This window comes from Pongo pygmaeus, chromosome 12, assembly GCF_028885625.2.
Source record: "Pongo pygmaeus isolate AG05252 chromosome 12, NHGRI_mPonPyg2-v2.0_pri, whole genome shotgun sequence".
NCBI classification, from domain to species: Eukaryota; Metazoa; Chordata; class Mammalia; order Primates; family Hominidae; genus Pongo; species Pongo pygmaeus.
Genome location: NC_072385.2, coordinates 47119081 through 47134416, shown reverse-complemented (window position 1 = coordinate 47134416; position 15336 = coordinate 47119081). Strand labels below are relative to the sequence as shown.

General features: G+C 41.0%; 1 protein-coding gene across 2 annotated transcripts in view; it reads left to right on the top strand.

The window, feature by feature from the left end:
* The window catches only part of PTCD3 (pentatricopeptide repeat domain 3), a 31965-nt gene that overhangs the window by 8365 nt on the left and 8264 nt on the right, over positions 1 to 15336 (top strand). The window contains exons 5-14 of one of the 2 annotated variants that reach the window (XM_054473695.2): positions 1942 to 2010; positions 2462 to 2566; positions 4324 to 4447; positions 6890 to 7005; positions 9115 to 9176; positions 10413 to 10500; positions 10875 to 10935; positions 11219 to 11304; positions 12580 to 12724; positions 13361 to 13411. In XM_054473695.2, the coding sequence (XP_054329670.1) occupies positions 1942 to 2010; positions 2462 to 2566; positions 4324 to 4447; positions 6890 to 7005; positions 9115 to 9176; positions 10413 to 10500; positions 10875 to 10935; positions 11219 to 11304; positions 12580 to 12724; positions 13361 to 13411 (907 nt within the window). The remainder of the gene's footprint in view (positions 1 to 1941; positions 2011 to 2461; positions 2567 to 4323; positions 4448 to 6889; positions 7006 to 9114; positions 9177 to 10412; positions 10501 to 10874; positions 10936 to 11218; positions 11305 to 12579; positions 12725 to 13360; positions 13412 to 15336) is intronic. The other variant, XM_054473699.2, reaches the window with a different exon arrangement.

The window sequence follows — 15336 nt, the reverse complement described above, 5'->3', positions numbered from 1 at the left end:
AAAGAGCTTAACATATCCAAAAGCAAACCCCTTTCCCTCCAAACATTCCTCACATATTTCTTTGCCATCTCATTAATGGCAACTCCATTCTTATAGCTGCTCAGGCCAAAATCCTGGGAATCATTAGCAAAGCCTTTGTTTATCCCTTCAAAAGATATGTGTGTGTGAGGTCTCCGTGACCACTCCCAGGCTAAGAGTTATGACAGCAAGAAGATATAAAGCAAAGTCAGCAAAGAGAAAAGGCTCATTGGATAAAGACCAAACGAAATCAGTCACAAGCTTCCAAAAGACCTCTCCAGAAGATTCAACACAGGACATGCTTAATTCCTCCATCAGTGACTTGTGACAACACATGCAAAGTGTCTACCAAAGCTCATTAGAGACCCAGTGCCCAGAGTTTTTAGGGGAGGCTGGCCATGTAGACCACCCACTGGCTGGCATATATTATACCAAGTTTCCACACTCCCAGAAGGAAAGCAGGTGTTTGGCACAAAACACGTTGTACAAACAGATTAGGCACAGTGAACCATTCTTAGCAGTTCTAGGAATGGTGGGAACCCTTCCGATATCCAGGTTCCCAGATGGCAGCCAAGGGCCAGCCTTGGAAGCAGACCTTCCTAAGGATAGTAGTTTCAGGTCTGTTAACTCGTTTCTGCACAATATCAAAAGTTTCGATGCCTGATATCACTACCAATCACCTTGGTTATTGTCGTCTTACAAGTCTGGATTAATTGCAGCAGTCTCTCTCGTCTCCCACTGCACCTCCCTACACACTGCTGTCAGTTCAGCAGCTGTAGTGACCCTGGATCATATCACTCTTAAGAATTCAACATTGGCTTTCCATTAGTATAATTCAAATAAAAACTGAAGTTCACAACAGGGCTCCTAAGGTGAGGCTCAAGGGAAAGGGGTTTTTGAAAGGGGTAGCAGAAAGCTAGGTCCAAAATAAAATACTGCCTCCAGGTTCCAGCTATGAGCAGCTTTCCCTTGAGAGCTGCAGGGAAGCTTCTGCGCCCCCTCCCTGAGGAGTCCAGGTCAGGAAAACAGCATTAAGGATATAGGATAAGTTTTTGCTTTGGAATAAAGGCCCAAGTAAGGCACTCAGACACAGAAGAGAATAGAGAAAGCAATTCTGGGGCATTTCTCGGTGGGGCCCCTGGTGGTATTGGAGAGTTGATTATGCTCAGATTTAGGGAGCAATTTTAATGGGTAACAGGACGTGGAAGAAGCTTCTGTTGCTCACTCCTGAGAGGGCACGGTGATATCTTCCATTTGGAGGGGGGGACTCTTGGTGAAGTTGAGCGTGGGTGGATAGCGACCTTGCTTTGGAGGAAATCCTATTCTGGGATTCTGCTGTTAGGACTAGTTAATTCAGATGATTCTTACCTAGAGTTTAAAACAGTCCCCAGTGATAGCAAACTTAAATATTAAAATCAGCCATAGGGAGGGAGGCTTAAGCCATTGTTTGCTTTGCATAATTAAAGGCAAGTCTTGTAGAGCTGAGAGTACAGTGCAGGTGTTTGTCTTTTGTCTTTTTTCTCTATATATACATGTATATATGCCCACACACATTTGCGCATTTAGGTTACATACATAATTACAACTTACGGAATTTTTATCAAAACTCACAAGGTCCTCTTAAAAATTTAGCTAAAAAGACTTGTGGGCTGGATGCAGTGGCTCACGTCTATAATCCTAGCCCTTTGTAAGGCAGAAGTGAGAGAACTGCTTGAGGCCAGAAGTTTGAGACCAGCTTGGGTGACACAGCAAGACACCCTCTCTACAAAAAATTTTGTTAAATGGCCAGCTGTGGTGGCACACACCTGTAGCCCAGGCTACTTGGGAGGCTGAGGCAGGAGAATCCCTTGAGCCCAGGAGCTAAAAGTTAAAGTGAGCTGTCTTCAAAATAAATACAGAAATTGTATTATGTCTTTTCCACAGGATACCACAAGTGTGCCTTATGTGTTTCAAGATGATCCTTACCTTATACCAGCATCCTCTTTGGAATCTGTGAGTATTTTCATATAATTTTCTAGTATTTTATCTCGCTGGTTTGCTTACAACAGTACATAAATAATTTAGTTGTAATAACCTGGGAAAGGTTTACAAATGCTGAGAAATTGATAGACTTTGTGAATCCTTTACTACTTTTTTCAAAACGATGTACATATCGTCAATGGGGAGAGGATTTTTGGTTTTGGTTTCTAATACTTAGGGCTTTTTCACACTGGAGTGACCCACTCAGTTTAAATGGCTTGCTTTTTATATATTTCAAGCTGTGTATAAGATGCTAACTGAAATTATATCACAGTAGAAAAGGTGGGATAGTCTAATTGGGATTCTGCGTGTTGTTGCATTTATTTTTTTTTTTTTGTGAGGGGGGAGAAATTCTTGCTGAGAGTGTAACTATAATCTTGCTTGAGTTTAAATTACATGTATTTAAATCTTTTTCTTTATATAGCGTTTATTTTTACTGGCAAAGAAATCCGGGGAGAATGTGGCCAAGTTTATTATTAATTCATACCCCAAATATTTTCAGAAGGACATAGCTGAACCTCATATACCGGTAAGGAGAGGTAGTTACATTATTTACATAATACTATTTTAAATGTAAATTAAACCAGGCTTTCATGGCTAATATTTCAGTAGCCATTTGAATACCCTCAATATTTGGATGATAAGCCTTTTAAAGTATGGAGTTAGCTTTGATCACAAGACTAACTTTAAAATTCTTTCTGTATTTATTTGCTCTTCATCTTAATATTTTCCCCATTTGATTTTTGTGACACATGCTCTTAGATCTTTAATTCTGTGACTGAAGTTTCCTTCACTACCTCTCTATACACATCTTTCTCTTCCTTTTTTTTTTTTTTTTTTTTGAAACAGGGCATCATGCTGTCACCCAGGCTGGAGTGCAATGGTGCAATCATAGCTCACTGCAGCCTGGAACCCCTGGGCTCAAGTGATCCTCTTGCCTCAGCCTCACAAGTAGCTTGGACTACAGGGGTGTGCCACCATGCCTGGCCGATTTTTTTTAATTTTTAGTTTTTGTAGAGAACAGGGTCTTGTCTCACTGCACTGCCTAGGCTGGTCTCAAATTTCTGGGCTCAAGCAAACACCCTCCTCGGCCTCTGAAATCTCTGGGATTGCAGGTGTAAGCCACTGCTGCTTGCCCTTGATCTGCTTCTTTTTTTGTTTGTTTTTGTTTGAGATGGAGTCTCACTCTGTTGCCCAGGCTGGAGTGCAGTGGCATGATCTTGGCTCACTGCAACCTCTGCCGCCCGGGTTCAAGCAATTCTCCTGCCTCAGCCTCCTGAGTAGTGGGATTACAGGTGCCTGCCACTGCACCTGGCTAATTTTTGTAGTTTAGTAGAGACGGGGTTTTACCATCTTGGCCAGGCTGGATCCTGACCTCGTGATCCACCCAACTTGGCCTCCCAAAGTCCTGGGATTACAGGTGTGAGCCACCGTGTCCGGCCTTGATCCACTTCTTAAGCATGGGTATCTTTCTTAGATTTTTATGCTCATTTTCTCTTTTTATTGTGTATACTCTTCTGTTTCAGTGACGCTTGTAATCCATTTGGTACTCTTGTGTATCTAGCCTAGATCCCTTTACTTTGAACTCCACATTGTATTTCCAGCTCCCTCTTTGTTCTGTAGTTTCGGAGTGAGGATTTATGCAGTGTGGTGGGTATTGTGCTTAGTGCTTGTCCATACAGTGGTGAGCAAAACAGATGCACCTCTGCCCTCCTGAGTTTGTTGGTGGAAGTACTAATCTCAGACTCATCATATCGAAACTGCTCCCATACCCCCCACATCTCTCTGCTTCCCAAAGCTCACAGAGAAACACACACTTCTTGTTTTCATAGTAGAACTTGTAGATAGATGAGGAAACCAGTGTGATTGTGTAAGTCAAAATATTAAAATCCTGAACTAAGACAGTGGCTTTCTCCATTAGATTGTGAGCACCCTGAAGGTAGAGAATGCCTTTCGTCTCTGTATCCCCAGTGCCAAGCTTAATGTCTGGGGTAAAGTAGTAGGCATTCAGAAAGTATTTGAATAAGTTAGTGAATGAGGTAAAATCAGCATACCTTGGGTAGTATTAAATGTTTAGAGGATACACAGCATTAGAGATGAAAGGTTTACTTCAATTCCCTGTGAAGACAATCATGTTAAATGATCAGTAGTATCTGGTGCAGGACACATGAATTGGAGCAGTGAAGTTTTACTTTGGTATGTTGGTGATAAAAATTTTGTCCTACTCAGTTATCCTTTCCTCACCTTTACCTGTTTGTAGTAACTTTAGTCATCTTGTTTTCCTAGTGTTTAATGCCTGAGTACTTTGAACCTCAGATCAAAGACATAAGTGAAGCCGCCCTGAAGGAACGAATCGAGCTCAGAAAAGTCAAAGCCTCTGTGGACATGTTTGATCAGCTTTTGCAAGCAGGTGACTGAGTTCGATTAAAGCCCCTCTAATAACATGGGCTTTGAAGTGGGCCCCAGTTATATGATTCATATATTTTGAGTAAGAGTTACAGGTCCTGCTGTACTTACTCTGCTTTGATGGCTGCGTGGTTTATATTTTTAATAGTTTATTTCATTTTTAGCTTTAGTGTTACTTAAGAATTATAGGCGAAGTAGAATTGCAGCTTTGTTGGTTTATTGTAGCACTGGTAGAGAAATTATATCACCCTTCTACCTTAGCTTCTGTTTTTAATGTTAGGTAGGTATGCAGTGCTCCCAGATTTCCTGTACCCTTTTCCTTTTTTTTTTTTTTTCTCGAGATGGAGTCTTGCTCTGTCGCCCAGGCTGGAGTGCAGTGGCGCAATCTTGGCTCACTGCAAGCTCCGCCTCCCAGGTTCACGCCATTCTCCCTCCTCAGCCTCCCGAGTAGCTGGGACTACATGCACCCACCACCACGCCCAGCTAATTTTTTTGTGTTTTTAATAGAGGCGGGGTTTCACCATGTCAGTCAGGATGGTCTCGATCTCCTGACCTCGTGTCCACCCACCTCGGCCTCCGTAAGTACTGTGATTACAGGCGTGAGCCACCGCGCCCAGCTTTCCTGGACTCTTTAAGGATATTTGGAAGATTGGGCGACAACACACAAGAAAGAAATATGTAAAAAGGAAAGCACACTCAACTAGGATCAGGGGTTTTGATGCTGGTGCCATCTGTGTCACTAATTGTTCTTAGCGTTCAAAAAGTTACTTAATTTCTCAAAGCTTCTAGCTCTAAAATTGTGTGGTTCTCTGAATTGGAGCTGGATGTAAACTTCCGGAGCTACACATGTAAATAGCACAGCTGATAAGTCACCATGAAAATCTACATATAGCAACATCAGAAGCAGCTGGCATTAAGTTTTTAGAATCTAGAGTGCTATTTGGTGATTTAGAATAAACATGGAAGTGGTGGAAACTGGACTGAATCATTATACACTTGAACACAAGAAACACTTGCAGAAAGCTATGTTTGAGAATTTTGGTGTGTAGCTTGATACAGCATCAGATGTATGGCTGAGTGATAGCAATAGATTGTAATTTAGTGAGGCGCTTCCCTCTGCTTGTTAATACGATCGGCATCTGGTGTGAGTCTGCATTGAAGTTCTTAGTGCTAAGGCTTGTCTTTTTCTAGTTTTACCCCCTTTATTGGATAGGTGTGTGCAGTCCTTCAGTAAAGACAGATGTCAGACCCATAGCTCAGTAACAAAGTGAGCTAACATACCAGGGAAAGGATCCTAGAACATTTGATTGTCAGGCCCCTAATAAGTGCAAAACACTGTGCTAGCCATTTCACATACTTAATTCTACAATACCTTATTCATTGGTGTGTTTTATAATAATCTTATGAAGGTAATTATTAGGTAATTTTTCCAGGGTCGCATAGCTTTGAGATGGTGTGAACCAGTTGCTTCTCCATAGCCTGTACCCTCTGCCCTGCTTTCTCTTCTGGACTTTTTACATTTCCTGATGGGCATTTTAAAGTTATCAATGTATTTTGTTTAGAAAGATAATTTATTGGCTGGGCATGGTGGCTCACACCTGTAATCCCAGCACTTTGGGAGGCCAAAACAGGAGGATTGCTTGAGCCCAGGAGTTCAAGACCAGCCTGGGCAACATAGTGAGAACTCATCTATACAAAAAATTTAAAAATTAGCCAGGTGCAGTGGCACATACCTGTAGTCACAGCTGCTTGGGAGGCTGAGGTGAGAGGATCACTTGAGCCCAGAAGTTCAAGGTTGTAGTCAGCTATGATGTGCTTGCACTCCAGTCTGGGCGACAGAATGAGCCCCTATCTCAAAACAAACAAAAAGATACATTTACTTTTCTTATAAGATAGCAGATTATATCTCATACTTCTCTTCCTCCTGTTCCCTTTTTAGCCTTTTTAATGAGTGTCAAGATGGGGACATAATGTTTTGAACAATTTTTAAGAGACTACTATAGTTAGACAATTATGCTAGTATTTCTAGGCAAGTTTTTAGTGAGTATCTGAATCCAAATGGAATAATTCTACTTGCGTTTGTTCAAATGCACCTGGGCTGGGGGAACTAAGTGGGGATAGTTTGCAGTGTGTTCAGTTTGGTGATGATAATTAAAACCATGAAGTAGTTTGAGGATAATGAGTACATAAAATAAGTGAGCACAGGCCCAAACTTCATCTTGTGTTCCTATCTTCTGCGTCAAATTACATGGTTAATAGGGGTTATGTCCCTGTCTACATCACTTCAGGTGTTTAAGTTGACGTTGAGTGCATAAAGTAGTGGACAACATTAAGTGTGTAGCCATGAAGACCACCGCTAATATAAAAAAAAGACACATTTTAACCTAACAGGCTTTAGTTCTTCATTGTTTCAAGGTTTCTTTATCTTTCTGTCTCTTACCCACAGGAACCACTGTGTCTCTTGAAACAACAAATAGTCTTTTGGATTTATTGTGTTACTTTGGTGACCAGGAGCCCTCAACTGATTATCATTTTCAACAAACTGAACAGTCAGAAGCATTGGTAATAACTGTTGGCCTTGATTTTTTTTTTTTTTTCCCTTAAGCTTCTTTTTGAAGAAATTGCTTTTAAAAATAAGATGGGTTGTTTTGCCATGTGTCAGGGTAGTAGAGATTTGTACTGAGATGTGTGGTACGATAGCCTTGATAAAAAGTGGTACAGGAGGAAGAGAGACTTTAAACAGTTACTTCTGTCCTAGTTTACTTTTTAACAATATGTTGTCCTCACCTACTTCATATTAAGGCAAAGCGTTGATCAGAAATGTTTGGGCTGGCCTGTGCCACTTAGAGTAATAACATGATGTATTCTGGCCAGGGAAAGACTCCGTGGCCTGGGCCCCCTCAAAAATTCATACATGGACGTAGAGGAGAGAACACACTAGGCTGGAGACAGAACAGTAGTGTGCCGGGGGCCGCCTGTAAGTTGAGTCATAGCCTCTCTCTCAACTCGTGAATTTTACTTCTAGAACTAGGTCTCAAGAAATCCTTTGGATCAGTCAGATAGAGATGCTCATGTGACATTTTTCATGAGGAGGTATTTATACTTGCAAAAATGTTGAAAACAATCTAGATGTCCAACAGTAGATGATCAAATGATGATAAAAGTCGTGTGGCCATTGAGCACATTAGAGTAGATGTGTTTGGGTATGGAAACATTCATCCAATAAGTGGGAAACAGGCTATCAGCAGTATATATTCCATTTTTGTAAAAATGTTTTTACAAATGCATACAAAAAAAATCATTTTAGAAGTGTTTCTGGGTGATGGGATTATTGGTGTTTTTCTTTGTTTCTATCTTTTCTACTCTTTGCCCAACTAAATGTGGATTTCTTGTTTCCCCCTCAGAGACAAGATCTCACTCTATCATCTAGGGTGGAGTGCAGTGATGCTATCATAGCTTACTGCAGCCTTTGACTCCTGGGCTCAAGTGTTCCTCCTTCCTCATTCTCCCAAATAGCTAGGACCACAAGTGTGGGCCACCATGCCTGGCTAGTTTTTTTTTGGGTGGGGAGGGCGGGTAGACATAGGGTCTTGCTGTATTGCCCAGTATGGTGTCTTCAACTCTGGGGCTCAAGCGATCCTTCAGCCTCCTAAAGTTTTGGGATTACTGACCACTGCACCTGGCCAAATGTGGATTGTTTATGTAGAGAACTTTACATTTTTAAAAGTGCATAGGCAGTAGGTTGCAGTTACACCTTGCTTTCCAGAGCATCACTTCCTGAAGCCCTGCTCTGGTTGGCCCTCTGCCTCTCCAGCCCCAGCTCTTGAGGCAGCAAGCTACAGAGCCAGCACTGACCTCTGCAATGCCAACCAAGCTTGTATTGCTCTACGTCAGCCTCATCCCAGACCTTGGTTTATAAATAAAGACAAGATTTAGTCTTGTAGGAAGTCTTGCCAGGTGCAGTGGCTCACACTTGTAATCCCAGCACTTTGGGAGGCCGAGGCGGGTGGATCATGAGGTCAGGAGATCAAGACCATCCTGGCTAACATGGTGAAATCCCGTCCCTACTAAAAAAAATACAAAAAATTAACTGGGCGTGGTGGCACGCGCCTGTAGTCCCAGCTACTCTGGAGGCAGAGGCAGGAGAATTGCTTGAACCCAGGAGGTGGAGGTTGCAGTGAGCCGAGACCGCGCCACTGCATTCCAACCTGGGCAACAGAGCGAGACTCTGTCTTAAAAAAAAAAAAAAGAAGTCTTAGTTTGCTTGGGTGAGTGTTAGGCGTTAACTATATGTTGTTTATCTTGCTTTCACCCTAATTATGACAGTTTATCTGTATGGATCAAGCCAGATGTAGTCTCTGAGCAAATAGGCTGTGTTGTTTGGTTTTCCTCTTTCTATCTGAGGAGCAGGCCATACAGGGAACTGGCTTCATCTTGTCTTCACGCTGTCACTTGTTGCTTTGAGAGTCAACTTGGCTTTTCATCTGATTTGCACTTAAGAAATTAACTGTATAGGTGTAAGCGTTATTGGGCTTCCTCTTTGCCTTCTGCTGGATCTATTTTTCCTTTATTTTTCTGAGTTCCCTTTGCCTTTCTGATTTTGAGTAGTCTGACTGGGAAATGCATTCCATTGCCTTAACTTTTATTTCTCTTGATGATTATTCATTTCAGGAAGTGGAAAATGATGAGACATCTAGGAGGAAAGCTGGTCATCAGTTTGGAGTTACATGGCAGTATGTCACACATAATTAGAACCTTGAATTACAGTGTCTTACAGTGCATGGAATATGCCCCATCACCCTGTGAAGATGTTTTCTTGTGATGTTCTAAAATAATTGATTTTTATTGTGCAATATAAATTTCACTATTTGTATTCATACACATTTAGACTGTTTTTCAATAAGGTCTTTATCTCCATTCAACAACACAAGAATCTGTTGAGAGGTTGACCCTTTTTTTTCCCTCATCTGTTTAACTCAGCATAACTTTCATATGGTATGGTTCCTTTGGTAGTTTCATTAACAGTGCTACCTTGGAATATATACCTCTAATTCTGAAAGATTTAATACTTTTGTTTACTAAAAATATCATAGACACTAGAGTGTACTGCTAAATTAAGACCACTGACCAACATGTAGGTAGACATACACAGCAGTTTGAATGAAAGGCAATAACTTAATTATATTGGAGAATTAGCTGGGTGTCTAAAAGGAAGATATTTCATGTGAATGTCTGGAGAGAGAAAGCTACCATGATTATCTAAAATTGTTATTGATGTGATGAATTTGATAGGATGAAAGATTAAATTCCTTGGGGTAGGCTGGATGCAGTGCCTCACGCCTGTAATCCTGGTGCCGTGGGAGGCCGAGGCAGGTGGATCACTTGAGGTCAGGGGTTTGAGACCAGCCTGGCCAACATGGTGAAACCTCATCTGTACTAAAAATACAACAATTAGCTAGGCGTGGTGGCACGTGCCTGTAATTCCAGCTACTCTGGAAGTGGAGGCAGGAGAGTCACTTAAACCTGGGAGGTGGAGGTTATGGAATGAGAGAAGAGTTAAAAGTACATATGCTAGAATATGACCAGAAGGATCCAAAAGAAACCATTTTGCCTCTGGGAAATAGTATCTGAAGATTGAAGAAGGTGAGGAAACTTTACTAGGGACTTTATCATACAGTTGCTTCTTGTTTTTAATAGCATAGATATTTATATACTTGTTTATAAACTTTTCATTTTCAATTGTAATTCTGCCATTTAACCTGCAAAGCCCTGACAACACATTAAGATCGTTAAGTCTTGATTTTCCCCATTTTCAAAATGATAATAACCATAACACCCTGTAAGAATTGAGATAATGTATGTAAAGTACTTGGCACATTGCCTAGAACATAATAAACCGTCAGTAAATGGTGGTAGCTCTCACTGGTATTTCCTATTGCCCGGGTTCACATTTACTCTCTTGTGTCTAGAGCAAAAAACAACGCTGAGAGAATCTTTTCTCTAATGCCAGAGAAAAATGCACATTCCTATTGCACAATGATCCGAGGAATGGTGAAGGTACATTTGTTTCATTTATTTTTGTCTTTCATTTCCACTGATCAGGGTGTTTCAGCCTCAGAACTACTAACATTTTGGGTCAGGTAATTTGTTGTGGGGTCTGTCCTTTGCAATGTAGGATGTTAGTAGCTCCCTGGCTTCTACCCACTGGATGTGAGTGGTACACTCCTCCCCAACTTTCAATTGTGACAAAAATATGTTTAGGCATTACCAGTGGATAGAAAACCCCACTGCACTAGAGTATGAGCTTCATGAGAACAGGAGCCTGATCTATTGAGCCTGAGCTATATTACCAAACTCTAGGACAGAAATGTACAAGGACTTCTTAAGTAAATGAATTTGATGATGCTTAATTTTTCCTTTTCCTTTTCCAGCACCGAGCTTATGAGCAGGCGTTAAACTTGTACACTGAGTTACTAAACAACAGACTCCATGGTGAGTTTGAGAGCTCCCCCCCGTCCCTTTTTCCATTTCCTTCTTTCTCTTAGTTGTCTGTGTGAAGGCTTTGGATCGTGCCTCAGTCACTGGCCTGCACTTTGCCTTTTCCTGGGGCATAGGTGATTGAAGCAAGAGTAGAGATCCGGAGAGGAGAGGAGTTTTCCAGTTTTGTGGACATGTGATTAGTCAAGGGACACATAGGAATGACTGCTTTGCCTTAAACTCAGCCATTTAGGGATTAATCTTCAACCCCAAATTTTATCATTTTATTATTTTACAGCTGATGTATACACATTTAATGCACTGACTGAAGCAACAGTATGCGTGATAAATGAGAAATTTGAGGAAAAATGGAGTAAAATACAGGTAAGGAGGAATCCTCAGTTTATTTTTTAATAGGGCTTAAATACTCTTTACTGGAAATACATGGGCTGGCCAGGTGTGGTGGCTCAAACCTGTAATCACAGCACTTTGGGAGGCCGAGGCGGGCAGATCACCTGAGGCCAGGAGTTCGAGACCAGCCTGGCCAACACGGTGAAACCCGTCTCTACTAAAAGTACAAACAATTAGCTGGGCGTGGTGGTGCATGCCTGTAATCCCAGCTACTTGGGAAGCTGAGGCAAGAGAATCGATTGAACCCGGGAGGCAGAGGTTGCTGTGAGCAGAGATCGTACCACTGCACTCCAGCCTGGGCAACAGAGCAAGACTCCGTCTCAAAAAAAAAAAAAAAAAAAAAAGAGAAGTACATGGTCTGGAGACAGCATTTATGAGCACGTGTATGGCAGTCACTGTGTAGCAGTTACCTGTTCACTACCCTTTCCGCAGCCCTGGAACTTAGCTGCGTCTGGCACATAAGAAGAAAAAGTTACTTGACCCAGAGTATACAGCTAGAATTCTGGACCATTTTATTCATTTATTTTTCATAATAGTTTTTCTGTTACAAAGTAATGCATATTTGCTGTCAAATCCTATCAGATATAAGTTCAAAAAGTTGAAATCACTGGATTGATTCTCACCTAGTAACTTAAGAATAGAAACGGCTGGGCACAGTGGCTCATGCCTATAATCCCAGCACTTTGAGGCTGAGGTGGGTGGATTACCTTAGGTCAGGAGTTTGTGACCAGCCTGACTAACATGGTGAAACCCTGTCTCTACTACAAAAATACAAAAATTAGCCGGGCATAGTGGTGCACGCCTGTAGTCGCAGCTACTCAGGAGGCTGAGGCAGGAGAATCGCCTCAGCCCACAAGGCAGAGGTTGCATTGAGCCAAGATCGCGCCACTGCACTCCAGCCTGGGCAAGAAGAGCGAAACTCTGTCTCAAAAAAAAAAACCAAACCACTTTTTTATATCATACTAGTCTATTATTTTTGCGTCTTTTCTTGGAAAACTCTCCTAGGTGGAAGACTGAAGATAGTTGACCACCTCTATCAAGTGGGGTGGGTATTTGAATTAGCAGGCTTCTTTAAAAGGCAGAATCATGGAACCTGCTAATTAATAAACAGTTCTTAAAAGAGGGATATAGTTACTAACCTGCTTTAAACATAAGCAAGAATGCTAAATTCTTTATTTTGTATGAAACATAGATTATTGGACAGATTACCCAGGCATGAAAGATACTTCTTGTTTTTTATTCAACTAGGAGCTGCTAAGACACATGGTTGCTCAGAAGGTGAAACCAAATCTGCAGACTTTTAATACCATTCTGAAATGTCTCCGAAGATTTCATGTGTTTGCAAGATCTCCAGCCTTACAGATTTTACGTGAAATGAAAGCCATTGGAATAGGTGAGGATGCACCCTTGAGTCCTCTGAGGACAGAGACTGTGCCAGCCAGAGGTTTCAGGGCTACATAAGCAAAGAGCTTTAAATTATTCTTCTGCTTACATAATATGTTGGAAATTTTCTTTCCACGTTTGGCACATTTAATTACATGTACTTATTACAGTGGGAGTGCCTTTATCATCTTAGTGTTCATTAGTATTTTAGGTACTTTGTTTATGGATCTGTTGAATCTGAGGAGAAGTGATTGCTTTGAGTTAGCTAGTTTTAAATTCATGACATTTTCCCAGCATAATTTAGGTATTTGAACCTAAGTGTGTGCTAGTGTATTGTATATTTTTCATTAATTACTTTATTGGAAGTTGCTTTGGGAATCAGTTCACTTCAATATATTTTACTGTTCTCAGTAAAGAATGTGACTAATAAGTATTTGGACTTTGAAAAAGTGATACAGTCTTTATGATAGTTTTTTACCTTTACATTAATGAGTTGGAAAATATCTTTGTTCAAAGGAATAGAAATGTATATTTTGCTTAAATATTAACAATATGTTTTTAATTCAGTGTGTCTCAGTAAACTATATTTTGGATTGCTGTGTTTTTACCTCATTGTTTTTTTTTTCTATCTACCTGGTAATTTGAGAACCCTCACTTGCAACATATCACCATATTATTCACGTGTTTGATCAACCTGGTATGTATGGCCTTAAATTGTGTTAATTTATATAGAAAATTGACCAGCTTTCTTGAATTTATGTGATTAATTGTTGTAGGTTATCTTCTCTGCATATGAATTAAGAAAAGAGAATTTGTAAATTAACCTGTACAACCTGAGCAGAAAGTTGTGGCTTTTTTTTTAGAGACAGGATCTTGCTTATTGCAGCCTTGAACTCCTGGGCTCAAACATTCCTCCCTCCTCAGCCTCCTGAGTAGTTAGGATTACAGATGCCCACCAGCATGCCCAGCTGATTTTTTTTTTATTGGACAGGGTCTTACTACCTAAAATTATTCTTGAGGGTAGCAATCTTGTTTGTGGTCTAAAACTTGAGCTGGAGGGGAGAGGGTTATGGATTGTACTGGCACTGATGTTGTACAAACAGGAATTGGGTAGAATATATTTTGGTTGAAGTTCCTTTTGTTCTCTGGAGCTGTGCTATTTAATACCGTAGCCACTAGCCACATGTGGCCCGTTAATTAAAATTAAGTAAAATAATAAATTATTTTGTCACGTGGGTGCTCAGTAGCCATGTGTCTAGTGGCTACCATGTTTAGTGATGCAGATTCAGAACATTTCCATCTTTGCCAAAAGTTTGTGGACATTGCTGCTCCAGAGGAAAGGTAAACTTACTGTGAAGCGTTTTGGGAGGACCTCGAGGCTCCATTCGTTGTCCACTTTTAGGTCAGTTCCCGTGGGAGCTCTGCTCTGTAGTAGATGGACTTTGAAGAAAGACACACCTGAGCTGAGATGTCCACTCTGCCATTTATTTACCAGCTATGTCAAAGCGACTGGATACCTACCTGAGGAATAGCAGCAGGGTGTGGTAGTTAAATGAGTTCCACACCGTGTCTGCTACTGTGCTTGGAGGGCACATATGAGGCACTCAAAATCTTTTGGTTCTTATCCATTATCCCCAGCCTAAGAAATAACCCTTGAGTTCAGAATTGACAGTTCTAGTCATTCTTTCTTGTGGATAGACTATAAAAATTACAGAAGGGAAGTTCATTCTCTCTGGTTTGGAGGACTAATTTTGTAAAATCCATATCCTCACCTGTATAGGCAAATTTTATCTTTAGGAAAAGGAACCAGTTAATTGACTATACCTTGGAAACAGGTAAACAGTTTCCATAATTGTGTCCCCTAAAATTTTACTCAACCTTGGTGAGATTGTGATGGAGCTGGTATTTCTGACTCCAAAGTATATTCCTTTCCTCTATAACTCTCATCACTGGTTCAATTGCTAATCAAAGTCAGATGTACTTACATTTCCTAAGTAACAGCCAGGACTGGGGGATGGGGGATCTGGGGGAGCCGTGTTGGTTTGTCTTATGTATGTAAATTGCCTGTCTGCAACAGTAATTTTGGCTTACGCCTGTAATCCCAGTAATTTAGGAAGCCAAGGCAGGAGGATTGCTTGAGCCCAGGAGTTTGAAACCAACATAGAGAGACCTCCATGTCTACTAAACATGAAAAAAGTAGCTGGGCATGGTGGCGCACCCCTGTAGTCCCAGCTACTCAGGAGTGTGAGGCAGGAGGATTGCTTGTGGCCAGGAGGTTGAAGTTGCAGTAAGCTGCGTTTGCCCCACTGCACTCCAGCCTAGGTGACAGAGCAAGACCCTGTCTCAATAGTAATAATAATTTCTAGGAATTTACCCAAAAGAGAGAGCCTAAAATAACGTAGAAACAATACATTGAAAAGAGAATATTATGTAACTAATAAAATTAAGAATGTTAGCAAAGGGAAGCATGCTTGAGTAAATTGTGAAACACTATCTGTGCTGTCATTACAGCTTTACTACCACAAACATACAGAACAGGTAGGGAAAGGAGTGTAGAGAAATATTTGACTGGGAATATTGCAGATGATTTTCTGACCTATTAGTGCTCAGTTCATGCTATTT